The sequence below is a fragment of the Euphorbia lathyris genome, chromosome 6 (genome assembly GCF_963576675.1).
Source record: "Euphorbia lathyris chromosome 6, ddEupLath1.1, whole genome shotgun sequence".
Classification (NCBI taxonomy): Eukaryota; Viridiplantae; Streptophyta; class Magnoliopsida; order Malpighiales; family Euphorbiaceae; genus Euphorbia; species Euphorbia lathyris.
The window spans coordinates 46,201,299-46,225,959 of NC_088915.1; the positions used below are offsets into that span (position 1 = coordinate 46,201,299).

General features: G+C 34.8%; 3 protein-coding genes across 4 annotated transcripts; 2 read left to right on the forward strand and 1 right to left on the reverse strand.

Annotated features, from left to right (window-relative positions):
• Window positions 1-296: 296 nt before the first annotated feature.
• Window positions 297-2,933, forward strand: LOC136233153 (putative glucose-6-phosphate 1-epimerase). The gene is made up of 9 exons (XM_066022751.1): window positions 297-556; window positions 650-796; window positions 1,079-1,153; window positions 1,233-1,289; window positions 1,362-1,519; window positions 1,610-1,741; window positions 1,948-2,050; window positions 2,231-2,330; window positions 2,416-2,933. Exons 2-9 carry the CDS (start codon window positions 719-721, stop codon window positions 2,631-2,633), a joined length of 921 nt encoding a protein of 306 aa, XP_065878823.1. The 5' UTR covers window positions 297-556; window positions 650-718; the 3' UTR covers window positions 2,634-2,933.
• A 337-nt stretch (window positions 2,934-3,270) lies between these two features.
• LOC136233665 (chalcone isomerase-like protein 1) lies at window positions 3,271-4,290 on the reverse strand. The gene is made up of 4 exons (XM_066023386.1): window positions 4,041-4,290; window positions 3,722-3,968; window positions 3,487-3,578; window positions 3,271-3,404 (listed from the first exon to the last, which is right to left on the reverse strand). Exons 1-4 carry the CDS (start codon window positions 4,288-4,290, stop codon window positions 3,271-3,273), a joined length of 723 nt encoding a protein of 240 aa, XP_065879458.1.
• Window positions 4,291-17,164: 12,874 nt separating this feature from the next.
• LOC136231888 (ribosomal RNA-processing protein 8) lies at window positions 17,165-19,882 on the forward strand. 2 transcript variants are annotated; one of them, XM_066020885.1, is made up of 9 exons: window positions 17,165-17,528; window positions 17,615-17,676; window positions 17,875-17,926; window positions 18,580-18,694; window positions 18,810-18,904; window positions 19,093-19,199; window positions 19,278-19,392; window positions 19,467-19,511; window positions 19,608-19,882. In XM_066020885.1, the coding sequence occupies exons 1-9, from the start codon at window positions 17,373-17,375 to the stop codon at window positions 19,668-19,670; spliced, it is 810 nt and encodes a 269-aa protein (XP_065876957.1). In that variant the 5' UTR covers window positions 17,165-17,372; the 3' UTR covers window positions 19,671-19,882. The 2 variants fall into 2 exon arrangements, with proteins under 2 accessions (XP_065876957.1, XP_065876956.1); XM_066020884.1 differs by having other exon boundaries at window positions 17,173-17,528; window positions 19,599-19,882.
• Window positions 19,883-24,661: the final 4,779 nt, after the last annotated feature.

Below are 24,661 nucleotides of genomic sequence, written 5' to 3' on the forward strand. Positions count from 1 at the left end.
ACAATTATTAATGAGGTTTAAATTTATAAGGAAATATTAATATCATTATATGCAAATAATATATAATTAAAAATAATATAATATTAAATTTCTATATAAAAAGTTTATCGATTCGCGCGACGTGTGAATACGATACTAGTTAACTTAATTACGGTAATAAAAAAATTATTAACTCAAATAATTTTTAAAAAAAGATTGGATAAAACTTATCATAAATTAAAATAAATAGCTAGAAAATAAAAGTTAATGTTGAATTGAAGTAATCCTAAAATATAAATAGTGAACTCAAATGACAAGAGTAAAGGAAAAGGACAGAGGAGAAGGTAGCAGAGGTGGAGTAGGCATCGTGAAAGAGACCAGAGCATCCTATGTCAATAAAGCATACTTTGGATATCCTTGTCTTCTTCATATCTTCTTCTTCTTCTTCTTCTTTCAAATATATATATATAATATGCAGTTGTCATGCACTTACACTTGCTGGCTTGTTTCTCGTACAGTCCTACTCGAAGCCGATTAACAGTCTCACTGCTATTATTTTAAACCAGCATCAAATAAAGTTGGTTCCTTTCCTTTCTTTATCTATTTTCTTCAAATTTCTTATCTTGATCTGCTTTTCCATTTACGATTGAGGGTTTGCGTTGATTTTCAGCTGGAGTGGAAGAAAGGGAAAGTGAACCCTATAGTTAGAAGCCTAAAGGCCAGGTTCAAATTCAATCCCATGCCTTTCAATGTTGTTCATGATGCTGATGGATTGCCTAGGATTATCTTGACCGACCCTTCTGGTTCATCTGCTGAGGTCTTTTCTTTTTCCTCTTTTTAACTTTCAAACTAAGCTTTCTTAGAGCCTGCAAGCTCTTTTAGATATGTCATCTGGAAATTGTCAAATAATCTGGTTTAATTGCCACCCAATTTAACAACCCAACCCTTAATAGTTTCAAGTCTCAAAGCCTGCAAAAATTAGGCTGCTGGCCCCCAAGATAATAGAACTTTGATTTCTCTATCTTTAACAATAGGCAAAAAGAGCAACTTAAAAGGGGGAAAGAAGTTGTCAAGTTTATAAATTACCAACTGGTTTCAGGTGCTTCTCTACGGTGGGCAAGTTGTATCCTGGAAGAATGAACGCAGAGAAGAGTTACTGTTTATGAGTAGCAAGGTGAACTGTTCTTCTTAGCTACTCGAGCCTGTGATGCAGTTGTACAGTCACTTTCTCACAATTATAATTTTCCTCGTAGGCTGTCTGGAAAAGACCTAAAGCCATCAGGGGCGGCATACCTGTCTGCTTTCCACAGGTTGTATGAGAAAATATTTTACTTCTATTTTTACCAAGATTATGAGTTCTGATTCACCTTTGGCTGGTTCAGTTTGGAAATCTTGGCTCTCTGGAGCAACATGGATTTGCAAGGAATAGATTATGGTCATTGGACAATGATCCTTCACCTTTGCCTACAGCAAACAACCAGTCATCAGTGGATCTAATCTTGAAGTCCACGGAAGAGGATTTGAAGACCTGGCCACGTAGGTATGCTTGCAAATTGAGCAAATCATACAAGCCAAATTGAAGATTTATAATTGTTCTACACTTAATACTTAATCATGTGGTATCTTGCAGCTTTGAGTTGCGCCTACGTATATGTCTTTGTTCTGGCAAGCTCACTTTAACCCCTCGAGTGAGAAATACAGATACCAAGGCCTTCTCTTTTACGTTTGCCTTGTGTAACTATTTATCTGTATCAGACATCAGGTTTGTCCAACTCTCATATTCATGATTGACATAATATGCTAAGGATTCTTCACAATTTCTGTTATGAGAAATGAGAATGTTCCCTTTTCTGTAAAGTTTTACACACTTTTGCTACTTCTAGAAAGGATAATTTTTTAAGAGCCAATTGGAAGATATTGCATTTCTATCCTTTTTCGGAAGGTTGCATGATGCTGTTTCATTTGCAGTGAAGTACGTGTTGAGGGTTTGGAGACACTTGATTATTTTGATAATCTAATTGGTAGAGAAAGGTTCACTGAGCAGGCAGATGCAATCACATTTGATGCTGAGGTATTACACTTTATGCTTCTTCCTTCTTAGTCATTAGCATTTAACATGAGGATAAGAACTGTACAACTTACTTGGCACCTATTACTAGCTCATAATTTCATGCAGTAGTAACTCCTTGTTTGCATGTTTTGAATTGTATGTATCCCTTTTCATATTGCTAATCTATATTATCATTTTCAGATTAATAGAGTATATTTGAGCACCCCTACAAAGATTGCTATTATAGACCATGAGAAAAAGAGGACCTTTGTGTTGCGGAAGAATGGCATGTCTGATGCAGGTCCTAAAATATTTTCTATGTAATTGTATTCTACTTCATTAATCGGCTTTTTTACCATATATCTTGGATATCATTGATTATGCAGTTGTGTGGAATCCTTGGGACAAAAAGGCCAAGGCTATTCAAGATTTGGGGGACGAGGACTATAAAACCATGTTACGTGTAGATTCTGCTGCCATTGAAACTCCTGTTATCTTGAAACCTTTTGAAGAATGGAGGGGTCACCAAGAGATTTCGACTGTGTCATCAAGTTATTGCAGCGGACAGTTGGATCCTAGAAAGGTTCTTTACGGCTTTCAATGATCATAAACATGAAATGCATGGAGGATAAGCTGCAAGAGCTGGATTATTCGATTGTAAAATATGCATACACTATGTTTATTTAGTTGTGCTCTTCAGGATTTCTAGAGTGAGAGTTAACCAGTAGCTTGTATTAGGCGATCATATCTTATGGAGGTGAAACTGCCACATTGATGCGCAACATGGTTTTTTGGTAATGTTGCCTCTTTGTGATGGTATGATATGCCTCATTGATATCGCTGTAGCTAAACGAGTGAGTTTGATGATATTAAAGCTGTTTCTAACAAATTATTTTGAGTTTTATGGAAACCTGAAAAGTAGATTCAATTTCTTAGGTGTAGATTCAGAGTAACAGGCTCGAGCTTGATCAATCACGCATCACCCTTAGATGAACCATTTTCCAATTAAGGTCGTTTAGGGAACTCGGATGTACTTAAACAATTAGAAACCCTTTGAAAAGCAGATCCATTAAATTTAGCAAGTTCACCAAACAACATAGAGGAATGGGGACTGACAAAAATGAGATTCGGTGGTTGAACCAGCTACAATCTCACCATAATCCTCCTTATTAGGCAATTCAGTCACTAGAAAATGGAACTAGACCTTATTCTTTCATGCCTGAAACCTTTAGGATACATGATTAGAACAGAGAAAGCAAGGACATCCCGAAATTTTCTTTCGCATCCTTGTCGAAGGGATCATCCCCTAGATACATGTGGATGTATGCCCTACAGAGAAGTTCACTCTCTACTTTGCTGACCACCTCATCCATCACTGCATAACATCAGAAGTTAGTATATCTTCCATTAGATTTTTTGGTATATGAATACATAGTTTTTAGCTCCTCAGTTGTAACCTTTAGTTTGCAGAACATATCCAGGAAGACGAGAAATCTCTATGACTGAGCCACTTGTCAGTTTAATTTCATCGGAGGCTTGACCCATGACCCTATCACATGAACACACAAGAAAGTGAATTTTAATAGCAGAAATAGAAATTGTAGTTTCTGTAGCTGTGATGATAAGTGTCATGGACGATTTAACCAACAACTCAAGCTGATAGTTAAGGTCCAATTGTAGAGGGAGAAATACTTGTTTGCAAGCTCGTCGTTCTTCTTGCCACCGGTGGTAAGTTTTTTCATGGATGCTCCGAGACCTTCATCAAAATTCTTTTTTACCATGTTCATGGTGAGGCTAGAAAACACAATTACCAATCTCACCAACATTGGTGAATCGCTGTCGATTACTGCCTGATACATTTCCTTAGTTGGTTTTGGTGGTGCTTTTCCAATCTTCAAGTTAAGCAGATGATTGAGTTTGTCAATGTCTGCATAAATCCCTGGAAAATGGCAAAAAATGATGTATGAGATATATGGCTGAGTGGTTATGAAATGATGATAGAGAATATTACCGAAGGCATAGATCTTGATACCCAAGCCAAGCATAGACTTTTTCCTCAAACCAACACTTAGCAGTTGCTGCTTGCCATCATTTAGTTTAACTGGAAAGGGAACTCCAGTCTTAGGTTCAACCTCTTCTTTCTTGGTCATTAATTGAGCATCTTTTCCATTTGTTTTAATTTCTTCTTCTACTTCCTCAACGGTAGTAGCTTTTGCTCCTTCCGCTGCCGGTGTCTGATCCTTGGCAACAACATTTGCCATTCTTGAACTAGTACAAGAGGAGATAAATCAGTTTGTGGTGTTGGATGGTACATATATAGAAGGAGGGAGGAGAGCATTTAATTGGCATTCTATCTTACTGGTGTGCCTCGGTATGAGCATTAGAGAATGGCGAAAGCATCAACAGAAGTTTATGGGATTCACACATATCAACTTTGCTGAATTGATCTACTACTTGATTTTTTAATGAAAGCTTTGAACTGCTCAATGTCAATGATTGAGGTTGGATATATCTCATTTATTCAAGATGGTCATTCATTTTGTTAATGTTTCTCTTGTTTAATCAACCCACAATATTTGTATCATATGGGATTGATTTATTCAGATATCACAAAATTATTTATCATTTTCAGTAATCTTCATAGTAAAGAGTGATTTGTACAAATTGAAATATACATTTTGGCACTGAAAGATGTACCAACCTAAGCATGATTACATGTTTAAGTGATAAATTGTTTACAGAGATCATGCTTTTTCTAATTTGAATTAATATGATCAAAATATATTTTCCACATTCTTCCCCCCCACAAATGTTAATTTTAACCACACCAAAACGTCAACATACAATTACTTTTGATAGTACAAACGTTATGGTATAACTTTCTTAAATTGATACTATTTTTCTCTAGTTTTGATTTGGACCAGTTGAAAAATTAACAAATTACAATAAAATAACAACATAATATATTTTCAAAAAACCTCTATGTAAATATAGTATCCAATTAATTTTATAAACTAATAATTATATAATACATAAATATAACTAAGAAAATTTGAAATTTAATTAGTATTGTTTGTTTTTTCTAAAAATTTAAATCTAGCTCATCTCTAATTTTTCTTATTGCATCTAAAATTTCTGGTGTTGGGTTCTCGAATTATATCAAAAAATTATGAAGAGTTATAGACACGATAAGTGCTTCTATGTTTTAGAATAATATTTTTTAAGTAAAGTATGGAAGTTGTTGGTAGAGAGAAATTCAACTGATTCTAACTAGATTGGCACTAGAGCGAAACCCTCTCAAAATCTAGCAACCAAATATATTAAAAATGAAAAGAAAAGTATAAGAGCAAAGAAAAAAGAAGAGAAAAACAACAAGGTGAGGAATTAATCCACCTAAAAATATTCTATCCAAACTGAGTAAGTGCTCTACAAGTGATCAATTGTAGCAGACATACCAAACTTAACTAAGTGATCAACAACCAAGTTGCCTTGGCGGAAGATATGAGAAACCCATATAATGTGAGAATCTAAAATGCTTAGGCAGAACAACCAATAAAAAATCAGCTCCCAATGCACTTTCCGAGACTTATCCCGCAAGAGGTTAACAACATACAACAAATCACTTTCAATACAAAGGACACGCATCATATTATTTTAATTAATCTATGTTTTAGATTAATTCAATTAATATGATACATGAATTTATCTAACATACACTAAATATAATCAAAATTTAACTTCAATAAATTATAAAAATTTCTTTAAATTAATGAGTATTTTTTTAAAAAAAAAAAAATTGCGCACAATGCGCTTAAATTAAAGAAGAAAGAAAAATCCCCACCAGACCCGGACCTTCCAAGGCATAGATAAGCTCTCAACCACTAGGCTAAGAACTTCACCACAAATTAATGAGTATTAATAATAGAGATTTTACATTATTCCTAGATTTCTGTAACAACCCATAACACATCCTATCCTAAGCCACAAGACCTCAAGCCAAATACCTTCCCTATTACTAAAAGAGTTCTGAAGGCTCGCTGGAAATGGGGAGAGATATTTCCCCAGGCACCAGTGCACCACAAGGAAACTCTTAGCCATTTTTGCAGACGAGGTTGCAAATGCTGAAGATGCTGAGTTAGGGATGGACATAGAGGAAATTACAAAAGAAGTAGCAGACGAGGTGGAGCAAATGTTGGTTTCCTTGAATGCTCTGGATGGAGAGCTCACCAACATCACCCTTAAACTAAAAGGTACCCTAAATAAAAGACATATAAAGATCTTGACTGATAGTGGGAGTACCCACAGTTTTGTGGATACTAAAGTAGTTAAAGAGGCAAAGTTACTTCTAGTGACATTAAAACCTATAGTTGTGACCGCAGCCGATGGCAAACAACTAACTGTCACCTCTAAATGCAGTTTTGGTCAATGCATAACAACATATTTATTTTTACCTTGAGGGTTATAGAGTTGGGTGATTATGATATTATTTTAGGCTCGGATTGGATGAGGGGACACGCTCTTGTCACATTTGACTTTGACAAAAATAGGTTGTTAGTTTCTAAGGATGGAAGGCATATTGAATTAAAAGGGGCCAATGATGAAATAAGCCTGAAACTTATGACATTTATGTCTATGAACAATCTAGTTTCTAAGGGGAGAAAATGGTTACTAGTAAGATATTCCTCATGATCATGCACACACCAGTAGAGACTCCTAACCTAAACACCACAACCTCAATTGACCCTACACCCACAGACCCCATGCAACTACTCCTATCACAAAACAACCACTTATTTCAATAGCCTACAACCTTACCACCTACATGCACCCACGATCACTCTACCCATTAAAGAGTGCTTTAGTGGATTAAAGCTCAAAAGAAGCTATTCGAGGACTAGACGTATGCTAGAGGCCAAACTAGTATAAATCTGCTAAGTAACGCATTTCTTAACTCTGCCTTTATCACCTTTGATTATATTGTTTGCTCTAACTTTGTTATCTCATATATAAGCTCTGACTATTAAACGCCTATTAAACCATTAATCTTGAGAAGTCAGAAGCTCTACTAAATGAAATGTCCTTGAGCGCATTCATCAAAAGTGGAATCAAGCTCAGTAGACTGATTAACTCAGTAAACTGAACTTGCCTCTGACTCCGAAGTTTGCCTCTGTGTAAGCTATTTAAACGCCAAGTGAGAAATTTTATAAAAGGTTAAAATTAACCAATAATTCCATTCATCCCCTTTGGAACTAATCTAACATCACAATGGACCAACAAATATAAGAATTAAAATCAACTACTTCAATCATTAAAATAAAGGGTAAATTCTGAAAACAACCCCTGTGGTTTGATGTTGTTCAAAAAAAACCCTTGTGGTTTGTTATTACCAAAAAAAAGGACTGTGAATAACGCCGTTACCACAATTACGGAAATGGGGAAAACGCCGTTTAACTGAGTGACGTGGCAAAGGGTAAACTTGTCCGGAAAATATTGGGAGACCTATATAACCTTCAGAAGTTTCCCTTCTTCCCCCATTTTTCTACTTCATCTCAGTTTCTTCTTTCAATCGAAAACCTAAATTCCAGATTCCTTAGAATCATGTTGATTAATTAGCATATTCGCGATTCTCTTGAAGTTTAGAAGGTTAACCCCATGATTTGGTGTTCAAATTTGGCCTAATTCGCGTAGAATTTACTGAACCCTAAAAGCGTCGAGAGATGAGTTCGTCCAATTCGTGCAATTCTCAAATTTCATTGGGTCAATGGCATGAATCAAACTGCTTCAGTGGGATTAGAGCTCCAATCCGCCGAGCTTCAACAAAGCTAAATAATGGAAGGAGGTTCGTTGGTTGTTCGAAATATCCTGATCGAACTGCTTGTCGTTATTTTGAGTGGATTGATGTAACATCCCCAAAACCCTAACATATGAGTCTTCCCACATTCATATATATTTTCATGATTGAATACATACATTTTAGATTCATCTCATTGTCAGTAGAAGTTTTGTATGCATAATGCGATTATCGTGCGATTAGTAGGCGATTAGTGTGTCGTTAAGATGTAACGATTGGTTAATTGAGTTAGGACTTAAATGAATGAATTAATGAATTCATATGTCCTAAATTGATTAACTTACATTTGTGGAGGGCTGGATTGGAGGTTTGTGAGCAAACACGAGGTGTCACTCAAGTAAGACAAAGTATGCCTCTTTGTTTTAACAATGATTGATACAACTCATTTCTCCTCATTTCCAGCCACAATTTCGACCAAAACTTCAGCAAACCTTCCTTTGATATACCCTAACATTCTCCAAACAAAACTCTTCCAATTTCTTCCATTTTCAAGCCAAACAAGTCAAGTTAGGAAGCATACTAGGTGATAGACACAAGTTGAAGGTTAGTATGCTGTTTTAGCTTGTTTTCTATGAGTTGGAGATTCTGAAAAAACCTAGGTATGATCATAGGATTTGTTGTGGATGAGTTGTGATTGAGCTTGTTGAGTTTTGGTGTTGTTTTCATTGGTTTTAGGCTGTCCAAATGAAAGATATGTATCAAGTGCCCTAAACAAAAATCTAGGGTACTGCTTTCAGTCATTTTGGAGCCTATTTTTCATATTGATATTGTTCGAATTTGAAGATACATAAAGAATAACATATGTTCCTATATGTGTTATGAAACCCTCTGTAAAATATGGGACTTTAATTCCATATATAGAGGAAGAAAACCTAGATGGATCATGACTGCCTCGAAATTGAATGTCATGTGAGGCAGCCATGTTGATGTAGCATTTTGAGGATCTTAAAGTCCGAATTGGAGAAAGTTTCTTTATACAAAAGTGTTCCTAAATACTTGAAGTATATTTCTGTAAAAGGATTTGGCAATCCATTGTGTTTATTGTGAGCTAGGTTGAGTGAATTATGGTAGATGCAAATCTGAATAGTCTGTTTCTTGGCTGGAAACAGGACCGAATCATTTTGCATGCCATATATTGTGTAGAAGTGATATTAAAGTGAATTTTGGATATGTTATACCCATATATGTCTAGTTTCATTAGGTTCAAGAATCAGGGCATTTGGATTAATATAGAGAAAGTTATGGCAGAATGTGTGCAAGTAGGTCATGTGATGATCTAAGACAAAAGGATTAGATTGCATGAACTTTGTGGCATTAGTGTCTTGTAAATCATATAGCATTCCTTAGTTTCTATTTTCATTAAGTTTATGTTAAGTCTAATTGTATCAATGTTATGTGACATTAGGAGGGCAAGGTGCAATTGAACGCACACCCGATCGTGTTGAATAGATCGAACCAAGTGCGACGGTAAGCATATTAGGTGGAGTTCTTCTTGCTTAAGGTCACACCAGCAGTGTCAGTCCATTCTCATCTAGGCATTTTAGAGTCTTGTGAATGTACTTTTGTTTTGTAAATCCTCTGTGTAGGATAATGACTTAAACGTGTATTGTAAATTATAAATGCTTTCTCTTATGTATAATATGTAAAATTTATATGAGATTGAAGTTTATATGATTGAGAATTGAAAACATGTCTATGACTGATATTGTGTGAGATATCATGTGATCCAAATGAGGGGGTTACAATTGATCCTGATGATTTAGAAGTTTGTCGTGCTCGTGTAGATGAACTCGAAATGGAGTTACGGTCTATTTCTGAGGGTAAGCGAATGGTAAAGATGGAGTTGTTGCAAGTGAAGGAAGAAAATGGAAGACTGACAAAGGAACTGTTGATGGATAATGAAGAAAACAGAAGTTTGAAATCAGAAAATGGGTGTTTAAGGATGAAATTAATTGTTACTGTGATTGTAGTGATAATTGGGTTGATTGTGATGATGATTGGTAGTATAGATAATGGTAGTAGGCTAGATGGCAGATTTGGGTTGCCTTAGTGGTAGGCAAACTACACTTTGTAGTTCTCTGTGTATACCCATTTGTTTGGGTAAATGTTTGTGTGAAAATTGAAGGTGTATTGAAAAGCAAATTATTGTCTTTTGTTAATTGTAGCCAAGTTCATTGGATTGTAACTTTGTGCAACTTATTGGATATTGGATATTGTTAATTGTTAGCCAAGTTCTGTGGCCTGTAACGTTTTACAACATATTTGCTTGTAATTGTGTGTTAATTGTTACCTAAGTTCATGGAAAATGACTAGAAATACCCGGTATATTAACATTCACATACAAAAAATGACTACAAATGTTACTTGTGCACACACAATTTACCTAAAAATGTTAACAAGTTTATGTGACACATCTTTGTAAATAGCAACGAACTTAATTTGCATATAATGCCAACAAAAGGTATTACATATAAGATCCCAGGAAAGAACCTAAATTGTCACAGAGGTATTACATATAAGGCACTGGAAATGTACCTATAATGCCCAACAAAAGCTATACCATATAAGGTCATAAGTTTTGATCACCCTATACAAAAATTAGTGCACCATAAAGGTCACAATTCACAAAAATTAGTGCACTATAAAGGACACTATTCACAAAATATACAAAATGGTAACAAACAGTAGTGATCTAATGTGCCTGTGCAAACTTCCTAGAAATCTTCGACATTTCCATTGAAAAGGCCATGCCTCTTGGCTAAATCAGCAAGGTTTGCAACTCTTCTTGGTCTTTGTGGGACACTTGGTTCTGCTGCAGTTGGGTTCACCCTTTTCCTGGATGTAGAAATTGTTGGTGCCATGAAATTTTTGACCCTGCCCCTACCTCTGCCTCTGCCCCTCACTACTGGTTGGCTTTGTCCTCGTGTTGACGGCTGTGATGGGGGTGGCTGTGAAGCACTTTCTTTATTAACACAACCATCAGTTGCTCGTTGATGTGTTGGGGTGGCTGTGAAGCACTTCCACTTACATGTCCTTGTTGCATCAAGCAATAAAGAAGTTACACTATTATTCCAAAATCTTAACAAAACAACAAAAACCTTACTACTCCACCAACTTACACTAGAACGTACAGGGTTGGAAGTTGATGCATTAGGGACTTTTCTAGGCCTGCCTCCCTTTCTAGGTGGACTACCCTGTAAAAAAACAAGGAAGCATTTGCATCAATCATGATTAATGAACAATGGCCATGTAATGTTGATTATACAAACAATAGGACTTACTACAACTTGGTTACCACTCCTTTTGTTTGCTACTTTGCGCTGCCTTCTTTGCCATGGGGTTTCCCCTATAATTCCTGCCTTGCAGCCCCTAGCGTTATGGCCAAACCTTTGACATAAGCCACACTTAACACCACCTCCTATCCTCGTAACCTTATAGGGGTCCCTTGGTTCATCTGCCCTCCTATTCCTCCTTTTCTTTGGTCTTCCGGGCGGTTTAAGTACAACCCCAGCATGAATGTCAGGTAGTGTTGTCCTTTCCCACTCTTCTTGTGATGGCACCGGCTTGAACACATGTTGATACACAGCCAAATACGTTGACTTCAAAAAATAGTCATGCATATATTTCTCCGGTTGTTCTCTGTGATGAATAATGGCAGCCACGGCATGCTTACAAGGAATTCCAGAAATGTCCCACATTCTACATGTACATGACTTATCCTTGAGATCAACAACAACATTCTTTCCATAATGATCAACTTCATACAATTGATCCCCTGCTCGTGTGCAGAAACAGTTTCGACTCTCAACTTTTATCTTCTCAAGCATAGTCTGGTAATTTGGGCACATATCTCCATTATAGTTCTTCATACTAGTGAACTTGGTATACTGTATTGACATTAAGGCTTTCCTGATCCATTCCAGCAGACTAAGTATAGGCAACTCCCTACAAGGTAAAATCATCCTGTTAAACGACTCACAGATGTTGTTCTGAATTGCATCAGATTTGGTTCTTGGGTTGAAGTGACTCCTTGCCCATGTGTGAGGATCATGTTCCATCACCCATTGATGAGCCGCAGGGTCAAAAGATTTTAGTTTTTCCATATGATTCTCCCATAACTTCATAGTACCAGCTGATGCAGCCTTCCATAGATGGTCTTTGTATTCAACCCCTTTGAATCTCATTTTCATATTCTCGTACATGTGCTTGACACAAAAACGATGTTCCACATCCGGCATTAACTCCTTCATAGCTTGCACTAGCCCCTATAAATTAAGAACAAACCATCAGTACAACTAATTATGAATTAACACTAACAAAAAATCTAATAAATACAACTAACCTTTTGTTGATCCAACATGAAGACCCATCCAGTTTCTCTAACCGCGCCAAAATCATCTTGCAAAACTTATAGAAACCATGACCAGGATTCTTTGCACTCAGAGTCAACAATAGCAACAGCAATTGGAAATAGGTTCTCGTTGCCATCCCTACCAATTGCAACCAACAACTGCCCACCCATCATTCCTTTCAAATGACAACCATCAAGGCATATAATTAGCCTAATGCCAGAGAAGTATCCTTGTTTTTGTGCAGCCATCCGAACGTACATGTGTTGAAACAAAACAATCTCCCTAGGAACTCCTAACCCATGGTCTAGATTCAACTCAGTTTTGATTTTGACAACAGTTCCTGGATTAGTTACTTTGAGAGTCTCAGCATAATCATACAACCTCTTATATTGATCCCTGACTTGACCAGATATAATTTTCCTCCCCTCACTCTTAGTCCTATAGCATTTTCGAATAGACACCTCGTAACCCAAATCCCTCTTAATCTTATTCTTTAGGTATGACACTTTCAAATCCTTATCATCCCTCATGTCTTCCAAATATTTCTCACAAAGGTATGAAACCTTACAAAACTTCTCATTGTATTGCCTAGGACAAGTGTGATTGAGATTACATGTCTTTATTTTGAAAGTTTGAGTGCCCCTTACCATAGATCCTCTAATCCTGAACGCACAACCATTTGTATCACATTTCACATACACGACTGAAGGTCCATTCTTTCTGAAACAAAATGTGTTCCCTCCCTCTATGGCCCATGCCCTCAAGGCTTTTCTAAACTCCTTAGCACTCCTAAATGTCATACCTAATGTCAAATTTTTGGTCATTGCATTGTATTCTACATTTGGGGTTGCTCCCTCATCATCTGAGCCTTGCAAGCTCCTTAACTCATCATCTAGGTCAGGAGCAGGCTCATTGAATTCAAATTCTACCTCCCTCCTGTTGTGATTGAAACCATCACTGTGAACTTCTCTAGTAGGGGCATTACTGGTACCTTCATTTGGTATTTCATTGAACAAATTACCTTCACTATCTAATGACACATCCTCACTGTCAGATTTCTCAAACCCCGAATCAACTTCAAACTCACTATCTTCACTATCATCACCATCTTCTTCCCCACTAGTGTCCTCATCGCCATCACTAATGTTACCCACATCTTCCTCCATGTCTTCTCCCCCATGTTCACCTATATCTTCCTCATTAACTTCTACTTCATCTACAGCATCCCAATCCCAATCCATGCCTATATCCAACCCTACTTCATCTTCAAAGTTGTTTCCTCCATCAACACCAACATCATCTAATACTTCTTCTCTATCTTCTAATATGTTTCCTCCATCAACACCATCCTCTAATACTTCTTCTCTATTTTCTATACCATCACCAACTACTTCTTCTCTGTTTTCTATACCATCCCCAAATACTTCTTCTCTAGCTTCTATACCATCCCCAAATACTTAATACTTCTTCTCTAGCTTCTATGCCATCCCCAAATACTTCTTCTCTAGCTTCTATACCATCCCCAAATACTTCTTCTCTAGCTTCTACATCATCCCCAACTACTTCTTCCATAGCTTCAAAACCATCCCCAACTACTTCATCTATAGCTTCTACTCCATGCACTACTGCTTCATCACCTACACATCCTCCATCCTCACTATCTAATGACACATCATCACTATCTGTGCTATCAAATCCTGAAACAACTAAAAAATCACTATCTTCACTGTCCTCACTATCATCACCTCCATCCACACCTATATTCACATTTTCAACTTGATCACATCCACCCACATGTACATTGACACCCTCACCTTGGTCATCTCCAGCAACACATACTTCCTCAGCTAGTTGCACTCTAACCCCATCATCAACTATAGTTAAATCCTCTATCTCCCCTACCATCACTAGCTCAAGACCACCAAGTATAGAGTGTAGGCTACTATCCGAGTTGGATGCATTTGACTCAACAGCTGACTGTTCATCACCATCATCCAGATTGATAAAAACATCATCCCTAATTATTGACACAGGTTTAGGTAGAGCTTCAAAATAAACATCCCACGTATCCCAATTGTTATTCGTATCTGCCACACTAAGACATGATTTATCATCTACTATCTCCCAATAACTCCATGCACCTCTAAGTCCTATCACATGCATCCACATCCTACACCCACCTGTATACCTTAGCTGCCTATAATATTCCAACAACCTATAATATCCTAAATAATCTTTGTCTAGTGTAATCTCAGCTTCATCTCCCCCTAAATATTTCATAGACTCATCAAATGAGGACCATTTGCCTCCGTGGTGAAATACCAAAGTCACATAGCCATCCATCTGCACCCATTCATTCAACAAACCGGCAAAAACAAACAAAGCAATATTAAATAGCTACATAATAACAAACAAAACCATAACTCAACTTATATATGCAACCAACAAAGCCAACAGACAACACAAATCGACAACTAGAAACAGAGTGATGCATCAAATGACAAATCGAAAATCATAACACCAAACGATCGATCAAAACACTATTACATGCAATATAACTGTTGATGATTAATATACCCAACAAAAAAACCACAACTCTGATTATTTATCGTAAAAACAGAAAACCCTAACTTACTCAAACAAAATCCAAACCAAGAACACATCTAACATTCGAAAAGAATCGAAATTTCCATGGATATTGTGCCCTTACCTTGGCTGACACGTAACCCCTTCCAAAAACCTTGTATTGTAGTTGCCCTACCCACTTCGAAATAGCGATTCCAACGTCTATCTAGCTTCGTCGCTTCAGAAAACACACCCCTTCAGTAGTATGAACTATGATCGAAGTGTTTATGGGTGAGTTCTAGGTTAGCTGCCACTTCGTATTCCGATTTGGAAAGTCGATCAATGCAACTGAAAGAAATATGAAAAGTCACTAAAGATAATCGATGTTATAGAAACTTCTGGAGCTTATATAGGTCTCCCAATATTTTCCGGACAAGTTTACCCTTTGCCACGTCACTCAGTTAAACGACGTTTTCCCCATTTCCGTAATTGTGGTAACGGCGTTATTCACAGTCCTTTGTTTTGTAATAACAAACCACAAGGGTTTTTTTTGAACAACATCAAACCACAGGGGTTGTTTTTGGAATTTACCCTAAAATAAATAAAAAATGATGAAATAGAGGAAACTGAAATAAGATTAATCAAAGAAAATGCATAAAACATTTCTATTTTAAAATGAAAATAATCATTTTAATATAATTAAAAATAAATACTAAAACTGAATAATATAATAAAAAAAAATTGGTCAAATTATTTTCAAGGTAAAAAAGTAAAAATAAATAAGTACAAATGTCAAAAGTGAAATTAGTCTAGTGATTAAAAAAAGTATAATGATCAAAACAAAAATCATAAAGTAAAATTTAGTCAAAAATTAAAAATATATAAGTCAAAAGTGAAATTAATCAAAGGATAAAAAAGTAAAAATAAATAAATATATGAACTTATAAAAATTAAAATAGAGATTAAAGTAAAATTTTATAAGGATGATAGAGGTTCAAGTTAGAAGGAGATGAGAAAGGGAATAAAAAACCTTAGGGGGTTGGGAAAAGAGATGAGAGGAGTCACGGGTAATCCAAAACTAGAGAATGGTAAAGAAAATGATTGAATTAACAAAACAAACACTAACAAAAGGAATGAAACTTTATCTTTCTCTTACCCTTTCTAGAAACCCTCAAAACAAACACTCCCTAATTCTGATCTATATTCTTCCTACAAACTTTCTAAATTCTTTTGTCAGCCATTGAGTAAGTGAGTTCTTTTTTAGCCATGGGTTCAAATCCCATTTTCTCCGGCCCGGTAGAACGGGCGGGCCGATCGAGATGGAGCTGGGAGCCAACTAGACTTGAAAGAAACTAAATTTTTTTAAAACTAGAATGGAAAAAAACGAGGAATAGAATTTCTTTTGTAAACACTTCTAATTGGTTAGATTCTTCTCTGCTGCACCTTTCCCATGGTGGGTAGCGAGTACTTGGAGTATTCTCATCTCATCCCATCTTATGTCGACCATGGATGTTTTTTTTTTAATTTCATTCTTGTCTCAAAAACTTTTTACAAGATTCAAATAATTCTATTAAGCCCAGATAATATTGGATACCTGCAAAACCATACCCACTTCCATCTATCTCGCTTTTTTTTTCTTTTTAATAAAGTCTTCTGTTAAAAGGAAAACGGTTTTCCAATGTTTTGATATTTGAGAAATTTACGTATAAATTCATATTTGAAAAGTTATCTACAATTATGTCAAGTCCTAATTTTGATTTACGTCAAACTAATAAAATCATTACTTTTAATCTATTTTAAGAATTGGAGTTTATAAATTATGAGTCTAGGATGGATATATTATTTAGGGTTTAGGATTTATAAATTGGAGTTTAGAATTTTTAAATTATGATGTAAAAATATACTTTATTTGTTTTTTTTTTTGAAACAAAGAAGAAATATTATTAAGGAATAGAAGCCAACCAATCTAAATGTAACAAAGGCCGAATAAAATCCGGAGAAAGAACAAACGAATAAGGGCTAGCATAAGAACGTGACCCCCGTGCCAAAGCATGAGCGACACAGTTCGCTTGCCTAAAGATAAAAGAGAGACTAGCAACAGGAATTTGTTGAATCAATAGCCTACAATGTGAAATCACTAACTCAAATTCTGACATCCCCTCATCACCACTCGCCAAAGCCTCCACCACGAGCCTAGAATCACTCTCAATTAAGACATTTGAACATTGCTTAAGAATGAGCCAAGACAAAACCTCCTTCAACGTTAGAGCTTCCGCAATCAAAGGATCAACCATGCTAAATTTGGTACACGAAAAGCCCCAAAGAAACATATCTTGGTGATCCCTTGCAACCGCCCCCATACCGATTTGTTATATATAGAAAATAATGATATATTTAGAATTAAATTTACTAATATGATTTAGTTGTAATTTTTGTAGTAAATCATGCCTTGATATTTCTATGAAATTCAACGTAGGAGGTAAAGGGCCCAAGCCCATTTCACCTGAATTGTGTAGTGAGCTTTACTTCCCCTTGGTCGTTGGTCGGTTCTAGGTTGAAATTCAAAAGAAAAGCTATGAAGGAAGGTAGGAGCAGGAAACGCAAGAGAGCCAAACATAGCAAACCCCTAATTCACCCCAAAAATCTCCCTTCTGAGAACCAGAACCAATTCTCTGGACATGAGGAAGCTCCTCCTTCAAAGCGTTCTAAGTCATCGTCTTTCCTCGACAAGGTCCTATTTTTCTCTCATCACCCACACATTTTTTAACTAAATCGATTTTTATTTTTTATTGAATTTATATGGGTGTCTGCGTGCAGATGCGAGCTAGGTTATCAGGAGGACATTTTCGAATGCTTAATGAAAAGCTCTATACTTGCACGTAATTTCCTTCTTTTCTTTTTGTGTTTATATTATTCTCTGCTATTAGAACTTGATCGGTTCTATTTTCCCTAAACAATGATTTCTTGGTGAAATTAATCACTTGTATAATCCAAATGTAGCACTTATCTTTTCCTAGTAAGGAAGCTGGAGCTTTTTTTTTGGAAGCAATGTAATTATTTTCCCCTTTCTTTGTCAGTGGAGAAGATGCCCGTAACTATTTCAAGGAAGACCCATCCTTGTTTGATATGGTACGTTTTGTTTCAGATCACACCCTTTTTTTGACAAAATTTGCAATTGAAACTTTACTATATTATATTTGTAATCACTTTGCTTTGATTGATTATACACACTTCATCTTATAGACTGAATTTCCGGATTAATCACGCAGCTATGATCAATATGCTTTCAGTAATGGAAAATTCTGATCATGTTAAAAAAAGTTCTCCTATTTGAATTCTCACGGTAATAGATTTTGTGGTGATTAAACAAAATATTTTTCTAGATTAGGACTTATACTAACACACAAAGTCCTGGAGAGCACAAATAGAGGGATTGGCTCAAATAAGACAATGTTTAGCAACATGGTTGAAAGCAATGTGATTATTTCCCTCATTTCACTCAATTTTCAGTAAAAATACAGCAGAGAAAATGCTCTTTCTGTTTCTTGTCCTTGTTCATTTTCAACAAAAATCCAGATTAAAGTTTTCTATTGCAGACTTTACATGTGTTTTGGGCATATATTATATTAGCCAACAATCATATTGTATTCTCTCTGTGAATGATGGTACAACAGTAAGAAGCTTCTAATATTTTCTTTACATTTATTTTGTCTACAATACTCAACTGCATATTATTCATTTATTTTGATATGAGATCTCTACATTGACTTTTACATGGCCAGTATCATGCAGGATATCAAGAACAGATGTTGCATTGGCCTGAGCAGCCTGTAAATATACTGATAAAATGGCTAAAAGAACGCACTTCTTCTTTAGTCGTAGCTGATTTTGGCTGTGGTGAGATTGCTGAATTCCAATATTTGCTTAAGGTCTTAGAGGAATTCCTCAACATGTATTCACTTACTAGTTCTATGGTGATTCTGTCAATATCTTCTTCCTTTTTGTGTTCCAGGAGATGCACGCCTTGCAAAGAGCGTCAAAAATAAAGTCTTTTCTTTTGATCTTGTGTCCAGCGATCCTGCAGTTGTTGCTTGTGATATGGCAAATGTATGTGCCCTAGATTAAAGGTTTAATTTAACTGATTTACTACGCATCGATCGTTGATTTCCAATTTAACTAAAATTTTCAAAATAGGATAAAGAAACAATGATTTGAGATGAAGATTTTGTTTTTCTTTCCATTCAGAATGTGTATGCTACCTTTGATCACAGTCATATATGGATATTTGTTGGCAGACACCCCTTGATGATTCGTCTGTCGACGTTGCTGTCTTTTGCCTTTCATTGATGGGTACTAACTTTCCAAGTTACCTGGAGGAAGCACACAGAGTTCTTAAGCCAAGGTTTGCTTGTTTTTAAGCTTTGGGATTACAGTTTCCACTAAACTTTGTGCATTTTCCAACATTGTTACTTGTATACAGTGGATGGCTATTGATAGCAGAAGTAAAGAGCAGATTTGATCCAAAAACTGGTGGTGCAGACCCAAATAAATTTTCAAAAGCCGTAACCGATCTTGGATTTACCCCAATGCTTAAGGTTATTAATATAATAACAAATTCTCTTCCACCCATTTCATTAACTGATTTTCATGATAAAAAAATTTTGTGCAGGATTTGTCCAATAAAATGTTCATTCTACTGTTCTTCCAAAAAAAGGTGAGTTGTTTTTTTGGAGTAATCAATATATTTTATTTAGAGTCAATTTGATCAGTGTGAATAATGAATAATTTATTTTTTTTGAAGAACAAGCAGAGCTCAAATAGAAAGAAAATCGAATGGCCCGAGTTGAAACCGTGTTTGTATAAGCGCCGGTGAAAAGAAGAGAAATTATTCCATACACCCAGAGCAATAAACCCAATCAACTAATTGATGTCATTTGTACATTTAGTTGTTAACATCATCATCTCCCATGAAGTGTTTATATATCTCGCTGTTTAATATGGTTGCTTCTAAAATATTTTGATACTAATAGCTCTTTCAACTTGTAGTGAAATTTTGGTATGTTATGTTTTCAGCTGTGTTTTATATGATTGTAATTTGTGATCAAACATGGAACTGAATATGATAATCTTATTTCTGAAAAATAGGTTGAGCGAAATAGCTATTTGAAACCATTATTAATACCTAAAAGGAATTTACTTTTTATCTCTCAAATATTTGAATTACAGTAATACTAAACAATGTCTTATTAAACTATGAAGACAAAGCAGTATATTAGATAAAAAGAAAATATAAAGACTAATTCAATGGCTGTATGAATTTGGTTATTCACTGTTAGATCTAGGTTCATTTAAATTTAAGTCTTAGGATGTTTTGAATCTCCACCATATGATTTAAATGAGTCTAGATTTATTGGTGAATGATCAAATTTTTTTAGTCATTAGGGTCCATGTGAACGTCAATGGTCATTTTGGGATAATTCTAATATTTTTTGCAAAATTAATGATACAATATGAAGTTTTATAAAAGTATAATCTAGAGTTATAGTAATTTAATAGTAAGCCAGAAGAAGTTTTAAGGGCTCGTTTGGTTCGCGGAATAGAGGGGAATAGAATAACCTATTCCTAAAGAATAGCTATTCCCATCTTTAGTTGATTTTTTTTATGGAATAGCTATTCCATGGAATCCATATTCCTTGATTTAGGTTAGGAATAGCTATTCTTCAATTTAGGTTAGGAATAGCCTATTCCTAATATTATATTTTTGTAATTTACAAAATTATCTTTCATTAAATCCTCAATCTTCTCTCTAATCACTTTTCCAAATCTTATAAATTTTGGTCAATCCACAATTTATATCATATAAAACGTGAAAAATGGAAAAATGACGAAAACGTTAAAAAATGTAAAAATACGAAAAATATGAAACACGAAAAATGTGAAAATGTTACAAACACGAGAATATGCAAAAAATAAAATACGCGAAAAACATGAAAACGTGAACAAATGTGAAAAACACGAAGATGCAAAAAAAAAGCAAACACACGAAAAACACAAAATAGGAATAGCGCGAAAAAGTGACAAAACACGAAATATTAAAAAACGTGAAAAATAAAAACACGAAAATGCGAAAAAATACGAAAAATGCTAAAACACAAAAACGTGACAATATGTGAAAAACATGAAAATGCGAAAAACGCAACAAAACACGAAAACGTTAAAAACAAAAAAATATGAAAAACATGGAAAAACGTGAATAACACGAAAAAGTAACAAAATACGAAAAATACAAAAACGCGAAAAAAAAACAAAAAGGGGAAAAAACCGAAAAACTAAAACGTGAAAAATCGAAAAAATGCAAAATAAAACACAATAACATGACAAAACGTGAAAAATACGAAAACGTGAACAAACGGAAAAAAATAAAAAACTTGGGAAACACAAAAAAACGTTACAAACGCATTTTTCGTGTTTTTAACACTTTTTCATGTTTTCGTGTTTTCCACTTTTTTTCATGTTTTTGTGTTTTTTACGGTTTGAACATTTTTTGTGTTTTTTCATATGTTGCGTGTGTGTTTTTTTTGTGTGTTAACACGTTTATATGTTTTCGCGTTTTCACCCTTTTCCACTTTTATCTCATTTTTTTCTTTTGTTTTTGTGTTTTTAATGTTTTTTTTTGCGCTTTTACATTTAGTTTTTTTACCTCTCTTTTTTCGTGTTTTTACAATTTTTCCGTTTTCATGTTCTTATTGTTTTTTCGTTTTTAATGTATTTTTCGTGTTTTTTTCGTCTTTCGTGTTTCCCATTTTTCTATTTTTTAAAATAATATATATTAAATATTTGAACAATTTATAGTAAAAAATTAAAATTTTAAAAGAAATAAGAAATTATATTTGAGGATAATATTGTATTTTTAATAAAAAAATTATCTATTTCATTCTACCTTATTCCACCAACCATAGGAATAGTAATTCCTAAGAATTTCTATTCCATTCTTTGCTATTCTATTCTTTTTGGAATAATCATTCTATTCCGCGAACTAAACGGCACCTAAGAGTTATAGTAATTTGTCCTTGTAAGGCCATGAAATTGAAAAGCAATTCGCATTTGAGGATTATAGTTCTCTTTCTGTCTCCTATGCCAGAAAGCTTCCTTCCATATGTACAGTACACTGTAATCTCGTCTGGAGAGAGACTCCATTAACTCTCCAACAATTCTTCAATATCTGCATGCATTTTCTAAACTTTAAAAAAAAAATCAGTATCAGAAGTTCGTTCATCATAAGAAGACATCCTAAAGGTTTGTTTGTTTAAAACCATGATCTAGAACACCTAAACCATAGAAGAAAATAAAGTTAAAAGATGATCAACATAACATAGCACAAATGACGAGTAAATTAATATCAATTTTAAGCATTACCTTACCTTGATGCCACTCCCTTAGAATAAGAATTACCTTCCATATTCTAAATTCCTTCAATGTGATAAATATATCAATTTACTCCTTCACCCACAATCTCATTGCCCGGATCAAATACACTACATGAAAAACACAATGCCTTTTTCTAATGGAGCCGTAACTTCCTTTACTGTATTAATAATAAATAAAACAATCTAAATTATATTTATCTACATATAATATTGCATTCAAATAATTTATGTATAATTTATATTCATTACATTACCCTTTAATCCAGTCTAATTGCCCTGACTTTAATCAAATTACTTTTAATCAAATCCAATTTCATTAACGTATTCTTAAATTAGAAAATAATAATATACAAATTATTATTTAACTTTTATATTAAGTATTTGTATATAAATATATTATCATATTAACCTTGCCCCTACTGAATTCAATTACTATTTATCTGGGCCTAATAACATTGTTTTAACCATTCTTAAGAAAAAAAACCCTGATTCCATAACAGTTCCATTCCTAGGTATATCTAAAGGTGGTGATTAGACCAAACTTCGGATTCGTCTAACCAGTTATTATTAGGTTTTAGCTGACCTCCGTAACTATATAACTCATATACTTATCTCACGTTCAAAGATTGAAAACCTAATATTAACCTCATAGTAATTAATATCATGTTGAACATGAGGCATAGGGTAGTGTCATCCTCATATAGTGTGCATACATTCATTGATCTCTTAGTGAACTGATAAGTTTGAATAAATAATACTCATTGCTTCATTCGGGTGTGTCACACTCTTTCAGTTCCACTAATCAAGTAGCTGGTGATATCTACTCTCCCTCGGGTGAATAGCAATCCTCGCACTTTACTCATGGTCCCTCGGCATGATTCAATACATACTTGGCTAACCCATAATTGGCACCAAGTTACTGGCTGGTTAAGCTATAACAAAAGCATGTGGTGTCTCATTCAGGTCCCATAGTCACTTTGGGTCTGAGGATTCATATATGACCGTTATATGAGAACCATGTGGTGTTCTCATAGCGGGTCGACCTAGAGTATACTTTTTATAAACCCTAATGCCCTTTGTTTGACACTTCATGCATGTGACTTGTAAAACAACATCACAACTAAGGCACATACTAGTCTTTAGTTAATTTTTCGTTCCCATGATAATAACATATCAAGAATATTTAGATTAGTATCTTATTGTCATACAGCTTCACTTGACCAGGTCCTCAACCTGTCAAACGTCTACAAATCACAAATCTTGGATACTTTGTTAATCATATTGCACAAGTAAGTATTGACTTAATAGGTTGTTTCCTTATAGTTAATAATACCGTAAAATATAACGTCTCGGGACTAGGGCATAATCCAACACATACAATGTCTCATTTAGGATCCATAATAATTTTGGATCTAAGGATTCGAATATAAAGATTACACGAGACACACTTATGACCCATAACCATATAATCTTCTTATTAGTGGATCGATCCAATACTCTATAACCTTATAAGTACATATGTCCTTAATTGATATCCAATGTCCATGATCTATAAAACACTACAATCTGTCAAGGTACATACTAGTTTGTGGTTCATCATCATTCCCATGATAATAACAGATTATGTATATTTAGAATAATGTTTTCATGTGCTCAAAGTTTTACTTCCTAGATCATGCATATTCATGAGCCAACATATATTCATGTATACTCCAAATTAAGTTGATTTGCAAAAAAAAAATTAACAAAATATATTATTTCCTTATATTAATTAATAAATATATAAAAATAATGTCTCTAGACTAGGACAACTAAAGCCTCTGCTACATGATGAAGTTTTCTAAACACTTCAGTGTGGCAAGGCCTTTGATTTGGAAAGGTGGATCTTCACGCTGTTGGTGTGCCCTAGTTCATAGGCATTGGTTCTTATGAAATGTATTTGTGTCACATTAATAAAGACATTAATTTAGTTCATTTATATCTTGTGCTATAATATGAATAGAGAATCCATTGATTGATAATCGTAAAACCATATCCCAAGTCCATTCTATCATGAGAATGATTAGGACTACAGACTTGTATATTCGACGACTGTATGGTAGTAACTGATACTAGCCATAGCACTTGATAATTCAGTTGTGAATATGGGTACATGTTGTATACATGTGACTGGATCGATCCGCTCGAGAAAACTACATGGTGGTTGTGTCATTAGTTTTCTTAAGTAGGTCTCTAACTGTCTTCAGACCAGATTTCATTATAATATCAATGTGGGATCCGGTTCACTTTGACATACGCCTAACAGGTCTGTAACAGGATGCCAAATACGGGTATGATTGGGTGAACAGGTGAACACATTGGCATTGATAGTGAAGTGATGGAATTACCGCTCACATCATAGTGAGATGATATCATAGGCCACTTGATAAGTGAGATT